We start from the raw sequence: 16,810 nt of genomic DNA, 5'->3' as shown, positions 1-16,810 counted from the left end.
AGCTCAGGGCTAATATTCCTCAAAAATAAATAAATAAATAAAATAAAAAGATAAGTTGTATTTAACGCAAACAGGGAAGATCAAAAGCCATTTGACTCTTAACAATATAAATTTACTTCATAATTTCATTAACTCAGGAAGCATTGGGATGGAATGCACCATAAAGACTCATGCCAATGCACAGAATTATTTGTAGGGTTTTTTTGCTATCTTGATTCGAATTAATTTTCAGAAGCTGTGTAGTTATATACCTTAGCTTTGCATACCCTACATTTCTGTCTTTTTCATGACCTGTGTGCTTGGAAGGACCTGAGAGAAGGATGGCCCTTGAAAACCTGAGAAATAAGCAAAGCATGCCCTCTCGTGTCTCCTCCCTACACTCATCTTCCCTTTCTTGACATACTTGTAATCTGCCCCAGATCCTGAGTCCTTTGGGACTTTGCATGTAGCTAGCCATTATGAATGGCTCTCCCAGAAACCGAGAAAATAAAATCTCCTAAACTCCAAGGAGTTGCTCTTTTATCATAAAATCTCTGACTAGCTAGAGGATGAGACAATTCCCTCTGCCCATCACCCTCCACCCTGCCTGTCTCTCCCTACCCTGCCCGTCCCTCCCCACCCTGCCATTCTAATGATTTCTTATCACGCTGTCCTGTCTAGCTTCCTGAAGGACCCCTGCTAAATGGGCCTAAGTACTATTAATTATGTTGGTATATTCATGTCTCTTTCAGAAGCTAATTAAGGGTTCTGCCTTGAATACCTCCATTTATAAATTAATCTGTTCAGTGTAGTCTACTCATATGAAGTAACAGATTTGGGAAATAAAAGCATATTGATAAAACATGTCTTTTATTAAGTAGAGGTCTGTATTCATATAAAACTTTTAGCATCAATGAATACCTTAGAAATTAGAGATAAAATTAGAAATAAAAGCAAAATTCATGTTTAAGCTATTCTTATATTTCAGAACACAAATATTAGACATGAATAAAATAGGAATGTATCTCATTCTGAAAACTAAAGAGACTTAAAGCTTTCCTTATTTTGTCTGACTTCAGATGTCCTCTCGATTTGTTTTATGACATATAACTTTGAAATCAATTTAATTTATAACATCTGCATTCAAAGCTTTCCAATATTGAGCTTCTCTTTTTGATTTTGTTTTTTATATGTACACATACATGCTCTAATTTCTAGTTACAGCATCAGTATTTTATGTCTAGATTTCTGGAAAGAAGTTTGCGTTAGAACATATGGTCTAGGGGCTGTGTGCCACATTTGAAACACGGGATGTTTTTATGCCTGGATTGTTATGGTTTCTACTGTCTGTGTGTTTTAATCAACTTTCAAATTACAAATAAGAACCCATCTAGTGATTCACATTTAGTACTTCTCAGACTATAGCTAATAAATACTTTATCCTAATGTTCTTTGTTAGCAACTAACAAATCTTGTATGCTCTCAAGTGGAAATATTTCTTTTCCTTATGTAAAGTAGATGTAAGAGGATGAGTGGGAAATGGATTAATTCATTCATGCAGCAAAAAGAAGGGCAGTGAGGTTTCCTTACAGCCCAAGCTGAGAGTCTGTTTCTGCAAGCTGTTTGCTGCCGTCACCTGCCTGCTACTGTCTGGGCCCAGTGGCAGGGGCTCAGCTTGTGTCACTGTCTGAATATACCTATGTCCTTTCTAATGCACCATCAGCTCACCTGGCCTCTGGTTACTCTGCTACCCCCCAGCCAGCATTTGCATGTATCCAGTCCAAAATACCTGAGTTGTGTTTTCATTTACATTTATTACAAAATAATTTCTAATTTGATTTATTCTTGACACACAGGTTATTTAGAAGAGTTACTTAGTTTCCAAATATTTGAGAGATTTTCCATTAATCTTTCTGGTTTTGATTTTTAGTTTAATTCCATGTGGTCAGAGCACATACTTTGTATGATTTGAGTCCTCTTAAATTTATTGAGACTTGTTTTATGGTCCAGAATATGATCTATCTTGATAAATGTTCCATGGCACATGGAAGAATGTGACTTCTGCTGTTTGGGGATTGTTCAGTAATGTTGTTCAAGTCTTTCATATCCTTACTAATCTTCTCTCTACTTGTTCTATTAATATTGAGAGGGCGGTAGGGCGGTTCGAAATTTCTTACTTGCCTATTTCTCCTCCAGTTCTTTCAGTTTTTGCTTTATGTGGTTTGAAGTTCTGGTCTTAGAAGCAGAAACATTTAGAGTTGTTGTGACTACTTCATAGATTGATTCATTTATCATTGTGAAATGATCTTCATTATCCCTGGTAAGATTCTTTGCTCTGAAATCTACTTTGTCTAATATTAAGAAAGTCACTCCAGATCTCTTTTGATTAGTGTTAGCATGGTATATCTTTTTTCCATCATTTTATTTTTAACCTATTTTTGTCTTATATTTAAAGTGCATTTCTTATAGAAAGCATATAGTCAGGCCTTGCTTTTTTAAATCTAATCTGACAATCTCTGCCTTTTAATTTGTGTATTTAGACTACTTTCCTTTAAAAATGACTGTTAATGAGTTTGTGGCACTAGTTGCTGAGACAGCTAGCACAAGAGCAAAGTGGATTGGAGGAGGGAGGCGTGGAGAGAGGGATGATTTTATCTGGGGACCCGTTGATGCCCAGTAGGTCATTTAGTATACGGATCTTGAGCTCAGGAGAGTGATCTAAACTAAAGATACAGATTTGGGACTTGCTAGCATGTAGATAACTGACGAAACAGGAGAGTTAGATGGATGGCCTGGGCACAGCACGTGGAGCAAGAATAGAAGATGGCCCTTTAGGAGATCCTTGAGGAGCACTGCCTCTTAAGAGGAAGACTGAGGAAGAGGAATCTGCAACAGAGACTGAAAAGGAGCTGACAGAGGAGTAGGAATGAAATCAAGAAAATGTGACATAATGGAAGCCAAATGCTTCAGTGATGCCAAAAGCTGGAGAGAGATCAAGTAAAATGAGGAGTGAACAGTATCAATTATATATTTGAAGAAGGTAATTGGTAACCTAAGTACAAGTCCATGCAGTGGAGTTTTATGAGCTCGAACCAGAAAGGTATGGGAAGTGAAAAAGTAGAAACAGATAAATAGTGGTAGCCAATCCTGGGTTGCTATTTTTCTTTTTCACCGTTTCATCATGATTTCCAAGACTTTATCCACTATTAATAATGAGAACTGAATGTATACTTTAAATATGCCATTTTTATATTAAATTCTGGAAATTTCTTGTAATCTTATATACGTTACTGCTTTCCTTCAGACATAGTAAAGCCTTCTGAACAGATGTATCCTGAAGCTGTCCATGAAAATATTAGTAGAAAAAGTAATCTATATAAGAAGTTTAATGATTGTATCTTTTTTTCTTCAGCTATATTTCGTATAAATGCACATCTAGGGATTTTGTTTTTAGAACTTGGTTTCTAGGGAGTAAACACATATAAACTTAACAAGAGCTCATTTTTTTAAAATATAGCAAAATTTTCTCATTTTATTTAAGGTCACACTATAAAAATTCATCTTATTCCATTTTACAGAAACCAATATCCTGAAATGCTTAGACTGGAGTGCAGAGTTGTGTTATTGTGTTTCCTGGGATCTGAAAGCCAGTGAAATCAGTAAGAGGAGGCTCATGAGGACTTTTGCTTTGGGTTTCCCCCTCTGGAAATGAGACTATGGGATCTCTGACAGTCTTGGATTGTCAGACTATACAATAAATACCCAAAGGGTCATTGGTAAAATGTGAAAATTTCTCATAACTTAAAATTGGGATTTGATGATTAAAAGATTGCCCAGCTGGGATCATACAGATTTCCTCTGCAAAAGACAAGGTCATCTGGTTGAGAAGTATTTTAAAGAAGACAGTTATTTAACAAATCCACTATTAGGTCTCTTTGAGCTCTAGAATTTCAATGTGGATTATGAAATCTTCAAGTACCAGAAAAATAAATGATTTACCACATCTTAGCCATGGAAAGAAAATGAAAATCATAACTATTTTTCTCTGAAGCCCTGCTTCTTGACCTAATGAAAACCCCTCGCAGTAACCTGAGTTCCTCTGGGTTGAGGAAAAACCTCCCCCTCGTTCCATACAGCTCCACCCCTGTCCCCCAAAGACAACTTACATTTCCCTGCTTTGTACTTTGCAATGTGATTCCCATCAACCAGAATATCTCCTTTTATCGTCTCCATTCTCCTCCATTTCTACCTATTATTATCCGTCAAGGCCCAGATCAAATACCACCCATTCTATTAGAATACTGGACTTAGTAGCAACATACAACATCTAGTACATGCTGTTTTATATGGTAGCTGTTTGCACACTTATTTCTGGTTAGATTGTAGGCATCTAGAAGACAAGAACCATGTCGTATGCCTCTCATGTTGCATAACCTGATACCTAGCAGAGGGTGGTCACCATATAAATGTTTGTTCTTTATAATTATATTTCAGATATTCACATTGAATCAAGCTAGAATTTGGAAAAATTCTCTCTTTCTGCCCTAGCCAAAATAGAAAGCAGAAAAATGGGATAGATTTCATCTTTTGAGACCCTAGTCATTCAAGATTTATTTATTTATTTATTTATTTTTAAGATTGGCACCTGAGCTAACAACTGTTGCCAATCTTCTTTTTTTTTTCTGCTTTCTGCTTTTTCTCCCCAAATCCCCCCAGTACATAGTTGTATATTTTAGTTGTGGGTCCTTCTAGGTGTGGCACGTGGGACGCTGCCTCAGCGTGGCCTGACAAGCGGTGCCATATCCGCGCCCAGGATCCGAACCAGCGAAACCCTGGACTGTCGCAACAGAGCACACAAACTTAACCACTCGGCCACAGGGCCGGCCCCATCAAAATTTAGAATTCATCCAGGTATAACCAGAAACAATTATGTGTCCATAGTGGCTACAAGTTGCTTCTACAGAAAATAAGACTGGCACTAACTAAAATATTAATTTTTTAACAAACTTCTCTCACTTCTAAGATACAGTTCTTTGAATCTTTTGATCTGCTGATTACAATGGAAGGCTTCTTACAGGATTAATAATTGGGCAAGAGGTTAAAAGTTGTTTAAAGACGTGTATAGACACTGTAATTTAAAACACAAATAATCATTCACCAATATTTTTTAAATAAAGCCTCTTCTTTGTCTATGGGTCTGATGTTTGGAGTGCGTTGTTCTCTTTCCAGCATAAAATATCCCAACACATTATCTACTGTTTACAAAGTCGGTTCTTCAAATAGGAGTGAGAATCTAAAGAATTTTTTTGAAGTAATCTGAGTGTAGACTCTTTCTAGATTTTTGGCAACCCCAATTTATTAAAATCTCCTTACTTTACCCTAAGTTAACAGCTTATTTTAGTGACTCACCTTTGAGTCTTTCCAAAGGGTTTAACATAGATTTTTTTTATACAAATGTGTCTCGTTGTGTTTTACGGTCATGTAATTATTTTACTTATAATTTAATTAAGTTATATATTATGATAGCAATGGACGTAAGTTGGGGACAAATACAACTGATTTTTAATAAGTATCAATTCAACTGGTTGGAGCAGAAGTGTTTGAGGCACAGTAGACTGCTGCCATTAGCTGCCAGTGCCAGCGTTCAGCAGGACGTGGGCAGTACTCAATATGTTTCACAAAGGACATGGAGAATAACTGTTAATCTAGTGAACTGGTTAAAAGGAGAGCAGTTAAAGAGACCTTCTGTTGTCCTCTTATTTTATACTAATATCTTTCTGACGTTGTTCTACAGAAAAATTGAGGATAAGTATTTTATTCAGAATTAAGTAACTTCGTCCTGTGTGTTAGATGAAGGACAACAGAGTTAAAGATATGGGGGAAAAGGATAAATAGGAATCTGCTGGAAAATAACTTTTTTTACTGGATGTATTATGTTAATTCAGGGAGCGCTACCAAAGGTCTATAGAGAGAGAAAACATGGCATAATACATTTAAGCTCTTTCAGGTGTGTTTGCTTCATTTCTGGATTGATAATGATTTTTATGAAGAATTCATATGAATACTTAATTAAAAATGTTGAAAGAATGAGAGGGAGGAGGGAATAGAAAAGTTGGGAAAATGAATTTATTTTTGCCTTTTGGAAATTGATTATGGATTCCCTCATAGAATCATAAACCACACATGGTGGTTTGTGAAGTCACAATTTTAAGATGTAAAATATGAGAATGGGTGTGGGGAGTTAAAATCAACTGAGAGTATTCTGGAGATGAAATTAAAGAATAGCTAGATGAAAGGAGCCCTGCTGTAAGGTTGGATTTTGTCTTCACACAACAGAGATGCAACAGTTGTTAGATAGCATCTAATCGAGTAGCTCTCAACCCTGGCTACTCATTTGAGTCATATATACAGAAAAAAGAAATTTTTTTAATCACTAAATTTCTTATAGGTCATCCCAATATTCTTCCTTAATGCAATCTCGTATTCAGTTACCCTAGTATTTAAATTTCCCCTTCATGGTTTTCATACTTATTTCATCATTATTTTTGGTAATGTGATAAAATGACTATGAAGGGGGGTCATATAAAATGATTTTTAGAAAAATACCTTTTATAACATTCTACTACTAAAAAAATAACTGGTTCAAGCAAGCTTTTGATTTAGTATAACATTGTAAAATTCAACTACCCATTTTCAGGACTATTTTTTGATCCCTCAGAAACCCTTCTGAGTAGTGTTTGCCTATAGATCTTTCTAAGGTCCTGAGAACTTTCCTTGAAATATCTTAATATTTCTTTGAGACGTAGTCGAAAGAATTCCACTCTATACAAATCTATTGACTCACTGGCCTCTAATGCTGGATTTTTGTTCTTATATTGGGAGATAAACTAGAATGAAATTAAGTGAGAATATGAGCAATACTATTTCTGGTTCTTCTCATGTTAAAACTCTGCAGAAGTACGTTTTGGTGGGTATAAGTTTTTCCTAGAAAAATAAGATATTTTAGAGTTTCACTTTCTCAGTATTAGATTTGCCTTCACATTTTGATGTCTTCCCTTTCCAGGGTTTTGAAGGTGTTTCTTTCACGAACAGCCCAACGGATTCCATATATGACTGGTGGACGGGTCATGAGGATGCTGGCCGTAATACTCCTGGTAGTATTTTGGTTTCTCATTGGCTGGACTTCATCTGTTTGTCAGAATTTGGAGAGGCAGATTTCGCTTATTGGCCAAGGGCAAACATCTGATCACCTCATCTTCAACATGTGCCTCATTGAGCGCTGGGATTACATGACAGCAGTTGGTATGTGGTCACTTATTTCATGTGATTGTCCTGTCCTTTTGCCAGTAACATTAAAATGGACTTCTTTAGAAGCCTTGCCAAACCCTTTCACAGAGCCTAAAGGAATTTTACCTAATAAGGTTTTGGTAAAACAATATTATGAAAAGGACAATAATGACATACAGAATGCAACCTTTTTTTCTGGAAGTTTCCATTCTTTTTTCAAAAGTATGCAGCTTTGTTGAGAAAAATGTAATACAGTAAATCATGAAAGAGAAATGCAGTAAATAAAGGCAACTTCTTTGCTACAAAGAGACTTTCTGCATTCCATCTTATCAGTGTGATCTTATTTGATTAACAGTAGCTATTCTCTTGACTTATTTCTTTAGTTGGAAAAAAAAAAAAGGAAGCATGCAGGTATTTTTTATACAGTTTTGGTCCAATGATATATCAGACTTGGTATCTAGGGCATTCCTTGTGAAGAGATTTTCTCTGCAAAATTTCTAATTAATCTATCTTTCCTCTAAATATAATTTATTAGGAACTCCCCAGAGGTCTAGTGTTACGTAAAAACAGAGCCATGCTTGTTGGGAGGAGTAAGAGTTATGTGTCTCAGATGCTGGAGAACTTGGAAGAACCACAGGATGATTTGGGCCAAAAACACAGATTATCTTTCTGGCAAATTTTTTGAAAAATTAAGAAGAGAAATCCATAGGAATTTTTCTGTTGTTAATATTAGGCTATTTTAAGCGAAGCTTCCAAAGATACAGAAAAAAGAATGAAAACAGACCCGTATTATTTTGTTGTTGTTCCCCCTCAGTAAGCCACAGGACAAATCTTCATTTTATTTGGAAGATGTCAAAAATAAACACGAGTTTAATTCCTATTTTCTGTCTCCACGACATTTGGCAATTGCTGGTTGAACATTTACATTTAATATCTTGCTAAATAAATTTTTTTAGTATTTTGCTAAGTAAATTTTGCTAGAAGCTAACAAATGTGTATTTATTGTACAGCTTAAATGGAATAATATTTTTTTGGCCAAGATTTTTAGGAATCTTATAGGCCTGATATCTGTAATAGTAAAGCAATGTGAGTAAGTACAGGGAATGATTATAATGACAATATATAAAGCCAATCATTGTATTTTGATGAATATCAAAGAAGCTATCAAATGACATCAGTAGACCCATATCAGTAGATATCGATGTCAGAAAATAACGCATAGAACTAAGGTAGGAAGCAATTCTGATTCTGACGTTAGTCTGGACATGAAAATTAAACAAATTGTATAGATATAAAATTTCCACTTGATAGAAATCTCTAACATTATTTTATATTCTTCAATTCAAGTTAACCAAAGTAGGAAAAGTAACTTCCCTGTATTACTGTGAAGAGAAACCTGCTATATTTCTTTTCTGTTTTACAAAAAATATAATACTGAAAATACATGATGAGGCATCAATGGATAAGGAAAAAACAAGAGGAAAGCATGGCCTATTCATTTAGCATTTTTTTACACATTGGTTTTGAGATGTATTCTAGACCTTTTAAAAATTTATTTTGCTCTCTAAAGATCACATTTGTGATCACTATGTAGAAAAAATGGAATATGTAACTGGAATTTACTTGCATTTAATTTTATATGAACTTTATAAATAAGGAAGAATTTTATACAATAATTAAGGTCCACTGAGTACCAATAATTTCTCTAGTACTGTTTTGAACACTTTATGAGAGATGTAAAATGATTAAAAGCCTTATTCTTCTCATCAGGTAGCTTATTATTGGTTTATATGGATAGATGAAAATTGTTAAAAATTATTAAAAAGCAAACGTAGGTGGTAAAGACTCTTGGCACAATTGTAGTTCAGTAAAGGAAGAGCACAGTTTGGACTAGAACCCAGGGATCTTTATAAAGAAGAAGTTCTTTGAGCCATGGATAACATTTAGATTATCGTAAAGAGGTGTAGAGAACATTCACTTTGGTAGGAATGGTGATAGGAATGGCAGATGAAGGAGGAGGGAATTGTATGAAGCGTGAAAGAAATGCCTAACCAGGAAAGAGGATGATGCTGGAACCCGTGGTGAATAAAGCTGCATGGTTAAGTTTATTGAGAGTCTTGAAAACATATTAGAGGCACTTGGGGAACCAGGTAAGCGATGTGATGAATCCTTAAGTTCAGTCTACATTGCTTTTAGGATGTATATTTTTTAAGTGAAATTTACCAAATTCAGGAATTTTAGAGTTGGAATCATTACAAAGGAGACTTAGAGCAGTGGTTCTCAAATTGCCATCTCAGAACCAGCGACAGCACCTGGGAAGCTGCCAGAAATACAAATTCCTAGGCCCATCTCCAGACTCCTTCAATCAGACACTCTGGAGTAGCGGGGCCAAGCCATCTGTGTTTAACAAGCCCTCTAGGTGATGCTGATGTTACTCTAAAGTACAGAACAACTGACTCAGAGGAAGTAATCGGCTGAACCTAATAGAACACAATGATCACTTATCTCAGTTGTGCTCTGGGTTCCGTAACACTCGTGCTGTTTCCCCTGACCCACCACTAGAACATTCTTCACAATGATCATTTCAAATCTTGTATTATTGCCTCCCTTCACACCTCCAAACTACCCATGTTTCTCTTTTGTCTTAGATGACATCTACTTGAAAAAGTAAGTAGGAGCCATCAGATAGGAGTGTCTTCCAATTCTTGCCTACATATCTGTCAATCTTCCTATATTCCTACCCATTCTTATTTCTTCTCTCTTATATTATGTAAGCTAACTCCTGTGCCACACTCATCCAGCAATGACCCCCTCATCTCCTGTGACCTCTCTCACTTTATGTGACTTTTCTGTTATCTGAAACTCTCCTCCCTCCCAAGTTACTTGTTGAAGAATTAATTTTCATTCTGACTGTAACTTTCTCTCCTGGTTTATTTGTTTAACTCTTCCTTCTACAATATTTCTTTAATATCATGGGCTGTTTTTTTGTACTTTACTCCCACTAAATTCTGCTTTCCTCTAGAGAGAAAGTTCACCAGGTAGCAAATTTTTCCACTAGCAAGGAAGGAACTATGAAAAAAGTGGGCATTTTAAAATACATTAATTGTGGATAATACCAGAGAAGGGGACAAAGAGAGCAAGGAGGACTCTGTACTCATCTCCCAGCCCTGAGGTGGGAAGCACAAGAGAGAATAAAGATCCATAGCTTGAGAGGGCTGCAGGCAATGCGGTTCCTAGGACAGCAACCAGGTCTCAGTTAAGATAAGGAGGTAGATCAGAAGGAGAAAGTCAAATACCTTATGATCTCACTCATAAGTAGAAGATAAAAACGACAAAAACAAAAAACACATAGCATTGGAGATTGGACTGGTGGTTACCATTGGGGAAGGGGGGAGGGGGGAGGGCAAAAGGGGTGATTAGGGTCACATGTGAGGGGATGCACTATAATTAGTGTTTGGGTGGTGAACAGAATGTAATGTATACAGAATTTGAAATATGTACATCTGAAAAAAAAATTTTTTTAAAATAAAAATAAAAAAAAGATAAGGAGGTAGAGAGAAGCTCCGAGAAGAGACTGATCATGATGGGAAGATCCAGGTCATGGCTTTAGGAGTGAGATAGAAGTAGCAAGACTTGAGAGGCAGGAATTAGTTAAGCTAATACTCCCAAAGGTGTTAAACAACGTTAAAGTCTCTTAGAAAATAAAAGACCAGTGATAAGGTGCAGAGACCAAGAGGTAAGAGGAATTTAAATGTTTGGTGGGATTTTTGTTACCTCCCAGTCATTGTTTTGCTCCTATAAGCTACTGGAACACCTTAGTTTCAATAGTACACTTTTTCTGCAGTGACACAAATCTCTAAAGAGAAGTCAGGACACAGGATTTAACAACAGGAACAAATATTTGAAATTAGCACTGTCTTGAAAAATTGGAGACACATGGTTGCTGTAATTTTTTTCACACAACCCGACAGCAATTTCATTTATTTCTCTTTCATCATGTAGCATTATATATTCTATACTTAACTTCCCTTAATTCAATGTTTTCTAATGTGTAGCATATGCCTCTTTTCAGTTCTCATGTATTTCTATAAACATCATTTTTAAATTCATATATCTTCAGTCAGCCAAAAATAAGCCTGTACTGAAAACTAAATTATTGGGTGCCGGTCCCGTGGCCGAGTGGTTAAGTTCGCGCGCTCTGCTTCAGCGGCTCAGGGTTTCGCTGGTTCGGATCCGGGGCACGGACGTGGCACCACTCATCAGGCTACGTTGAGGCAGTATCCCACGTGCCACAACTAGAAGGACCTACAACTAAAACTCACAACTATATACTGGGGGGATTTAGGGAGAAAAAGCAGGAAAAAAAACCCACTAAATTATTCCCTATTTCCTAAGCAGAAATGTTTCTGTGTAGAGGAGAGGCTGTGGAGAGAAGACAGGTTTTACCTTGAGGTTCTGGAAAACCTTGTCAAGAAGCTGTGTATACTTACATTGGCATCGAGTCAATTTAGAAACAAAGAAAAAGTGAGGGTTAATATATCAGCCAACATGCATTCTGGATCAACTTTACCTGTCAAAAACAATCTATTTGTAAAAAATACAAAATAAAGAACCCTTTAAAAGACTACAGTACTAGTTTTTCCTCTGAAGTAACTCTAGTTGGAAATTTGGATCATAAATTTAAAGAATGGGCCCATTCTATTTTTGTTCCTGCACAGGGCTGCTCCAAAACGGCTCAGGTAGGTGACTTCCCGCCATAAGTGTTTCAGAAGCAGGAAACAGGTATAGATAACTGCTTGGAAAAATCTCTGAACCTCTATGAGTCTCAGTTTCTTCCTTGAGAAAATACTTGAAAACAGAGACAGGGAAGAAAAATGACTCAGAATCCCTTTGTTATTTATATCTATTTATAATTTTCAATAGTCAATGTCCTGTATAAAACATTGTGAGGTAAGCTTTAATGGAAAACAAATAAGGATATAAACATTGTGACTGTGGAAGACAGACGAACATTGGACAATGTGAGAAGTGTTTTACAGGTCCAATAGTCTATTTTTTTAAAAATGATTTTATTCTCTCTGATAGAAAGAGAATCTCAAAATTTGGATGTTCCCAAATATTACCAGATCAGACTAGAATTCCTATAACGACAAACTGCCATACCTCTTTGGGAATCATCTATATCTATTATAAAAATAATACTGTAACATTTATGCTATTCATCATTATGTGACTCAGCACTTTGAATTTTTCTGAGTATGTTTAAATATATTATCTGTAGCTCACTGAAGGCAAAAGAAAGGACTCTTACATCTGCTCACCCCTCTTTCCTCTCCCAACCTAGTGGCTATGTGCTCCTCAGCAACATTGCCTAGATTGTTCATGCTATGTCCTCAACACCTAACAAAGTGTCTGTCAGTTGTAGGCTCTTGGTAAATATTTGCTGGAATAACAAAGAATAAGCCCAGCTCCCTTTATCTTGTAATATTTTTCTACGGTCAGGATTGGACCTGTGTGAGGACACACATTAAAGCTAAAATTCTAGGAGTTACACATTGTTCCCAAATTCATTGTAATAGTAAAAGTATATTTTCAAATTTGGGGAGCTGTTTTTGAACAAATTGTAAAAACTAAATTGGCAATCCCCCCTTTTATGAAATTCCTCTGACTTGTTCAAGTCAAAATAAGAAATTGGTATAAATTTGGCATGGCAAATCAGAATTATAATTTTAAAAATATTGCATAGTGCATTTATAAATATTGAAGGAGGATAAAACTGATTTGCTTTGGATAAAAAATTTTATTATTTCACCATCCTCCTAGAGCTATGTAAAGAATAGAGTTGGTACTGGGAAACATTCTCCTAAATTAATGGAGAAAGCAAATAAGTATCCCAAGTCGTACTCATTTTGAAAAATGTTGGCAATATGATAGATTTTTTTTTATAAATCTATTTACCATAGTTGGTAAGTTGGTAATCTATTATCTATGTTCAGGATTTTTCACAATAGCCATAAAATTATCATGGTTAAAAAGTTAAAACTTTATTACCCAATGAGTTTCCCAATTGGTTGCAATAAACTGACACATGAGTAGAGTTGACTTCTCGTGCCTTAATTACCTTTATAATTCACCCCTAGAGTCAGTAAGACCACATCTTTCCACCTAGATTTAGAGCTTGTCAGCAGGGTCCTCCAATATAGGGCTTCCAAGTTTGGACTACATACATTTAACAGCAGAGGTTGTGATACGGCAGAGGTCATTCTTTGGTGTGTTTAGTTTGTTAGCAGTCCATTTCTGACTACACATTCAGAACATGGACTGAAGATACCGAAGCAGTGCCAATGACCGAGATAAGTTAGAGTAAGTGGGCAGATTCTTACCTACAAGAAACAACGAAAAGACTGCAGAAAAGTGACTGATTGATGGTAACGTCAAGACATATAGAACTTCCATTCCATGGCAAAGTCTGCACCATCCTTTAGTGCAGATCTGGGCAAGCACTGAAATGTTTCCTTGGTTTCTTACAGAAGCAACTATTCCCTGACAAGGACTTTTTTGTAAATTAAGATCTTCCCCATCTCTTCATTGTGAAAAGTCCACCAGCACATGAGGTATCATGGTTCTGGAAACTCCGTAGAGTGTGCTTTATATTTTATTTGCTGAATTTGAAAGAAAGACATAGAGAAAAATCTAAGCAATAATTAAACATGTATGATAAAGTTGTGTTCACATTTCCTTTGGGAATCTTAAAATATTTGGTTGCTTTCAGAGAATTCCAGCATTGATTTCCCCACTGTTCAAATGTACTAACTCCATGAATTTCACATGGAATATTTTCACTACAGAAAATATAATCTTTACTTTCCTCTTCTTCATTGACATGTTCTTCTTCTTTGTTCTCCTCCTTCCTGGTGTAATATTTTAAATACACAACACAAACAGTGTGTTCGGTAATTTAATTAAGTGTATGCCAATGTTTAGAAGGAACTGAGAATCCGGTAGCTCTCTCACTGAGCTATTTAGGGAAATTCTAAAACAGCAATTGTTTCTAAGGATTTAAATACTTAATTACCCTAACAGATTGGGCTATATTATGACAGGTGAAATGTGATATAAGCACCGTTTAATGAGTATTGGGGAAAATAGATTAGACTTCCTCTTCCTCTGACTTAGATTAATGTTCATGATCTAGGTTCATTTACATACACCTTTTATTCTAATGTACCATATGCCTTAATCGATGCTGCATCACTTGTTACCATTTTTAAAAATGTATTTTTAATTTTCAATCAAAGGATAAAAGCCTGACCATGTTGACAGTGTATTGCCTTGGCTGGGGCTGCATTGCTAGGAGCTTACGGGCACCTTTCCAAGGTCTTGCTTGAGTGTTTTCAGTGACTTATTTTCTTGTTTTTTATATACCACCTCTTCTGAAAAATATTTTACTTCTTTGAGGAGTAGTTATTTATATGATGCTAAAAGGCTGAGAGAAAGGATAAATTAATTTATTTTGTACCTTAACTTTATACTTACAGTGCCATTTTTCTTTCTGGAAGTTAAAGAAATTTTGTGATGGGGTGGGGACTGTCTTGGGACAGCACCTGAAGGTCATGGAGCGAGAGCAGTTAAGATATCTGTGCTGATCATAATTTCTTCTAAGGAGTTTCAGCTCCCCTGTGGACCCTGGGAATTTAAAGCAGGAAAAAACATTAAGAAGGAAAAAAAGCTGTCTTTTGTCGCTTTAACAGGAATATCCTATAGATTAACTCAGTTGTCAAGAAGATTTTGGCAGATCTTTTCCTTGTATTAAAAAGACTGTCATAGTTTAAACAACAAGCTGCTAATCCATATGGACTACAAGATCCAATGTGTTCTTAAAGCCCCACCAATTCTGATTTCTGCAGTCATCATAAAGAGAAGAGCCTGGTGCTATCATTTCTTCTGAGATTAGAATATGTAGGAGTAGAAAGGCTTGTGAGTTTCCCCTGTTCTGGCTCACTGAAACCCATTCTCCAAAGCAGTCAAAGCCCTGGGATAACTTACATGAGAAGGAGAACATTTGGCCAGCGGAATGGCAGATTTGTAATGACCACATGAACCCCTCACTCAGTGGTCAAGCAATGTCCTGAGCCAAGCCTAACTCAGCAAAATTGCCTCAAAGATTTTATAAGCTGTAAACTGAACAAGGAAGTTAAAATTTCTCTAACTTCTGGCTGGCCCGTGGCCAAGTGGTTAACTTCGTGCGCTCTACTTCGGAGGCCCAGGGTTTCACTGGTTTGGATCCTGGGTGCGGACATGGCACCATTCATCAGGCCACACTGAGGTGTCATCCCACATGTCACAACCAGAAGGACCCACAACTAAAAAATATACAACTATGTACCAGGGGACTTTGGGAGAAAAAAGAAAAATAAAATCTTTAAAAAAAAATTTCTCTAACTTCCAAAAGAGAAAGTGGCACTGTAAGTATAAAATTAAGGTATGAAATAAATAAATTTATTCTTTCTCTTTGCCCTTTAGCATCATACAAATAAGGACACCTAAAAGAAGTGAAATATTTTTCCCCAGAGGTGGAATATAAATAAACAAAAATATAACCCCCACCACAATCATTCTAAAACCATTCAGCCCTTCAAAAAGGGTGGGGAGGGCCAGCCCAGTGGCGCAGAGGTTAAGTTTGCACATTCTGCTTCTCGGCAGCCTGGGATTCACTGGTTCGGATCCCGGGTGTGGACAATGGCACCACTTGGCATGCCATGCTGTAGTAGGCGTCCCACATATAAAGTAGAGGAAGATGGGCATGGATGTTAGCTCAGGGCCAGTCTTTCTCAGCAAAAGGAGGAGGATTTGCAGTAGTTAACTCAGGGAAAATCTTCCTCAAAAAAAAAAAAAAAATGGTGGGGAGGGCCAGCCCGATGGCATAGTGGTTAAGTTCATGTGCTCCGCTTCCTTGGCCAAGTACTTGTAGATTCGGATCCTGGGTGCAGACCTATACACCACTCATCAAGCCACGCTGTGGTGGCATCCCACATACAAAATAGAGGAAGATTGTCACAGATGTGAGCTCAGGAACAATCTTCCTCAAGCAAGATTGGCAACAGATGTTAGCTCAGGGCTAATCTTCCTCACCAAAAAAAAAAAAAAAAAAAGTGTGTATGGGTTTCTAGTGATGTAGGGCAAGCAAAGGCAAATAATTGTCAATGCCATCAGTCCTTCATAAGGATTGAAAATTTTAAAGACATTTTTAAAGTGGTAACAAATAATCCCAATTCCAACTCCCTCCCCAAATAATATGCATGCAAATGACCAGGAGAGGGAATCAGAAGGAACACTTCCTGGAAGACACAGCTTGCTGACTGGCATTGACCCCGTGCCCTGAGAGCTCCCTCATCTTATTCCTTCTTTGTGAGCTCTTCTCACATTCATGATCTTTAATGTGTGTCCATAAAATCTGAAGTAGCTGAATTTCACTAATTTCTGTCACCCCATGTCGAACTTTAAAAATCTTAAGTGCATATACCAGAGAGAGAGAAAAGTACAC

At 36.6% G+C, this 16,810-nt stretch overlaps 1 protein-coding gene across 2 annotated transcripts in view; it reads left to right on the top strand.

Moving 5' to 3' along the window:
* GPR158 (G protein-coupled receptor 158) overlaps positions 1-16,810 on the top strand; it is a 404,908-nt gene that overhangs the window by 369,124 nt on the left and 18,974 nt on the right. For both annotated transcript variants that reach the window (XM_070601533.1, XM_008522783.2), the window contains one exon: positions 7,043-7,281. In XM_070601533.1, the coding sequence (XP_070457634.1) occupies positions 7,043-7,281 (239 nt within the window). The remainder of the gene's footprint in view (positions 1-7,042; positions 7,282-16,810) is intronic.

Source organism: Equus przewalskii, chromosome 30 (assembly GCF_037783145.1).
Source record: "Equus przewalskii isolate Varuska chromosome 30, EquPr2, whole genome shotgun sequence".
NCBI classification, from domain to species: Eukaryota; Metazoa; Chordata; class Mammalia; order Perissodactyla; family Equidae; genus Equus; species Equus przewalskii.
The sequence above is the reverse complement of the archived record's forward strand: the minus strand, read 5'-3'. Positions and strand labels throughout refer to the sequence as shown.